We start from the raw sequence: 2808 nt of genomic DNA, 5'->3' as shown, positions 1-2808 counted from the left end.
GATGGTTCTCTGCTCTCAGTACCATAAAAGGAGACCACCACCACGAGGACTCACGATTGAGCCTCAAATGCACCTAGGAAAGGGGGGAATGTGGGGGCCGAGCTGACGCCATTTTAATGACAGCCACCGCTGCCATCTTAGGCCCAATGAGTCAGCATAACATCCCCCACCCATCCCAAAGATAGCACCACCCCATGGTGTGAAACCTATGCCCAATCATGAGCTAATGCCTAACCTGTAATCTGCCCATTCCCCTAGCAACCAATCAAAATTGTACCCGTACTCTGCCCCTCCCCTTCTTGTTTTCTGTACTTTATAAAAACTGATTGCACTTCCAGAGTGGGGCTCTTCCTTGGTGTGCTCACTAGGAGAGTCCAGGCCCCGGCTTGAATAAAGCTTGACTCATGATCTTTACAATGGAGTGTGTCTCGGACTAACTCTTGGGTGGGGGATTGGGAAAAATCCAGGCACAACAATTTATTTATTTCATGAACTTAGAAGACAGTACTCGTATTATTTATATTTTATAGTGGCCGCAAAAAGTCTACTGCCAGCCTTGAAAGTGACACTTACAATTTAGGAGGTATCATTATTAAAAAAGTGTATTGATAAGGAAAAGGTTAAATCTTGGGCATCAACAAAAATCACAATAGAGAACAAATGGTTAGAAATATTTCATCATTTTGAAGCAAACCATGTGCCATACAATAATGCACTAAAAATTATGGGATACTCACTGCCCTTACCAAGAACTAATGCTGCGACTGAATGTGTTTTTTTCTATGGTAAATAAAGTGTGGACATCAGAAAAATCACAATTAAGTGTTGAGACTTAGAAAGCCATTTTATGTGTGAAATATAATTTAAGAAATTCTTGTGAAAAATTTCATGACCTTTTAAACAATGACAGCAATGAACTAAAAAAATTCACTCAAATGAGAAATATGCCAAAGAATAAAATAATACTATGTATAATTTTTTAAGTGTATTATATTTGTAAATTGTACTTATGTTGAAATTAAAAAAAATTACAATACTATTTTTGCATTCTATGAAAATTTTTGTTGCTCCATATAGACCAAAGTTTTAATTAAGACCCCTCCCCCAATGGTGTCCCGCTTTACCAATGTTAAAATCTGGTCACCTTAGCTTAAGACCAAGAGTTGGAGGTTGCTGTGAACTCAAAGCACTCTACCCAGGACAACACAGCAAGACTCTGTGAAAGAGGGACACTTGGACCGGCAGAGAATTCTCAGACCACCAAGGCTTGTACAAAAGGTCTTTATTGATGGAGGGAGGGAGGCTGCAGAGCAGCACCTAGAAGGAGGGAAGAGGGGAGAGAGTAGAGAAGAGAGGGAAGACAGAAGGAGGCGAGAGAGAGCGATGGTGGGGGAACATATTCTTATATAGGGGAGTTTTAGAACGGTGACGGCTGATGGGATAACCAATAAAGAGTTATTCCTCCAGCGGAAAGAGCCATTAGGGGCGGGCAGCGGGAAATTGGAATAGGGTGATAAGGTAAGCAGGTCACTCCCTGTACTAGGGAGTTGTAACTTTAGGGGCAGAAAGGGGCTTTGGGGGAGGGGACTTCTGAAGCAGTTTTTTAACACTCTTTCTCAAAAAAAAAAAAAAATAAAAAAGATGCTTTTATGAAAGCAGGGGGTCAGCCTGCGCAAGGAAAGAAGCGCGGTTTCCTTCCCCTTGGCGGACTCCCGGTACCGGTACCAGGGCAACTGCGCATGCGCAGAGGCAAGCTAGCTGCTCGCAAAAGAGAAGGCGGGGCGGGGCCAGAGGGAACACCCCCGCCCCCATTGTTCTTGACTTGAGCTCCTGTACAACCCTCCGCAGAACTTCCTGTTTTCCTCTCTGACCTCGGAAGGGAGGGGGCGGAGCCCTCGGAGGCGGAAGTTGCGGTGCATTGTGGGCTTGCTTTGAGCCAGGGACTTCATCCTGAATGAAAGTGGCGCGCCGCCCCTGACGTTACCCGGATTGGAGCGGTTGGAATTCGTGTCCCTGTGGGGATTCGGGTGTCTTGGAACTCCAGTGCTGACCCAACCGCAGAGAGGCAGCGGCAAAGGCTCGGCGAGCGTTGGTGAAGGGGCCGGTTCTGCGCGGTCCCCCAGGTCATGGCTCACAACAAGATCCCGCCGCGGTGGCTGAATTGTCCGCGGCGCGGCCAGCCGGTGGCAGGTAACCTGGGCGTCGAGCGGTTCGAATCCCCGCACTGGGATGGCTTGGCGGGTGGGCCGTTTGAAGAGGCAACTTTCAGTGGTAACACGATGGTTAGTAGCATTTCGGGATCTAAATGTGTTGGATCGTATGAAGCTTCGTGGATGAGTGTTCGGGAACATGAGGGATATACTTGTCATTCCTGTAAGGCTAAGTGTTGGGAACGGGAAGGTAGGAGGTTTGTAGGGCGTGAGCTGAGGACCTAGGAATACATTGGTTAGTATGCTGAAGCTTAGTCAGAAGTTTGTGAACCTTTTAGGGATCAACTGTCTCCTCGGAAAGAGAAGGGACGACATGGAAGAGGAACACGGAGGAGAGGCGGTTCTCAGCGGTGATAGGGGTTGACATCGTAACTGGGGATTTTATTATGGACTTTTTCGTCTCAATGAGTTTGATATACAATAAGCTTTATTTAAAGCATACAGTTTGGTACACGTTGACTAAACACACATGTATATTTCCTATGAAAATCCTATGAAACTGGCTCGGTGCCTGTGGCTCAAGTCGCTAAGGCACCAGCCACATACACCTAAGGTGGCGGGTTCGAATCCCCAGCCCGGGCCCGCCAAACAACAATGA

The 2808-nt window shown here is 46.8% G+C and overlaps 1 protein-coding gene across 1 annotated transcript in view; it reads left to right on the top strand.

Annotated features, from left to right (window-relative positions):
* Positions 1 to 1838: 1838 nt before the first annotated feature.
* The window catches only part of RNGTT (RNA guanylyltransferase and 5'-phosphatase), a 354972-nt gene continuing 354002 nt past the window's right edge, over positions 1839 to 2808 (top strand). Inside the window, exon 1 of the mRNA XM_003797513.3 lies at positions 1839 to 2190. Within this exon, the coding sequence (XP_003797561.1) occupies positions 2127 to 2190 (64 nt within the window). The 5' untranslated portion in view covers positions 1839 to 2126. The remainder of the gene's footprint in view (positions 2191 to 2808) is intronic.

The sequence above is a fragment of the Otolemur garnettii genome, unplaced genomic scaffold (assembly GCF_000181295.1).
Source record: "Otolemur garnettii isolate 467f Iridium unplaced genomic scaffold, OtoGar3 scaffold00118, whole genome shotgun sequence".
NCBI classification, from domain to species: Eukaryota; Metazoa; Chordata; class Mammalia; order Primates; family Galagidae; genus Otolemur; species Otolemur garnettii.
This window is presented reverse-complemented; position numbering and strand designations above follow the sequence as displayed.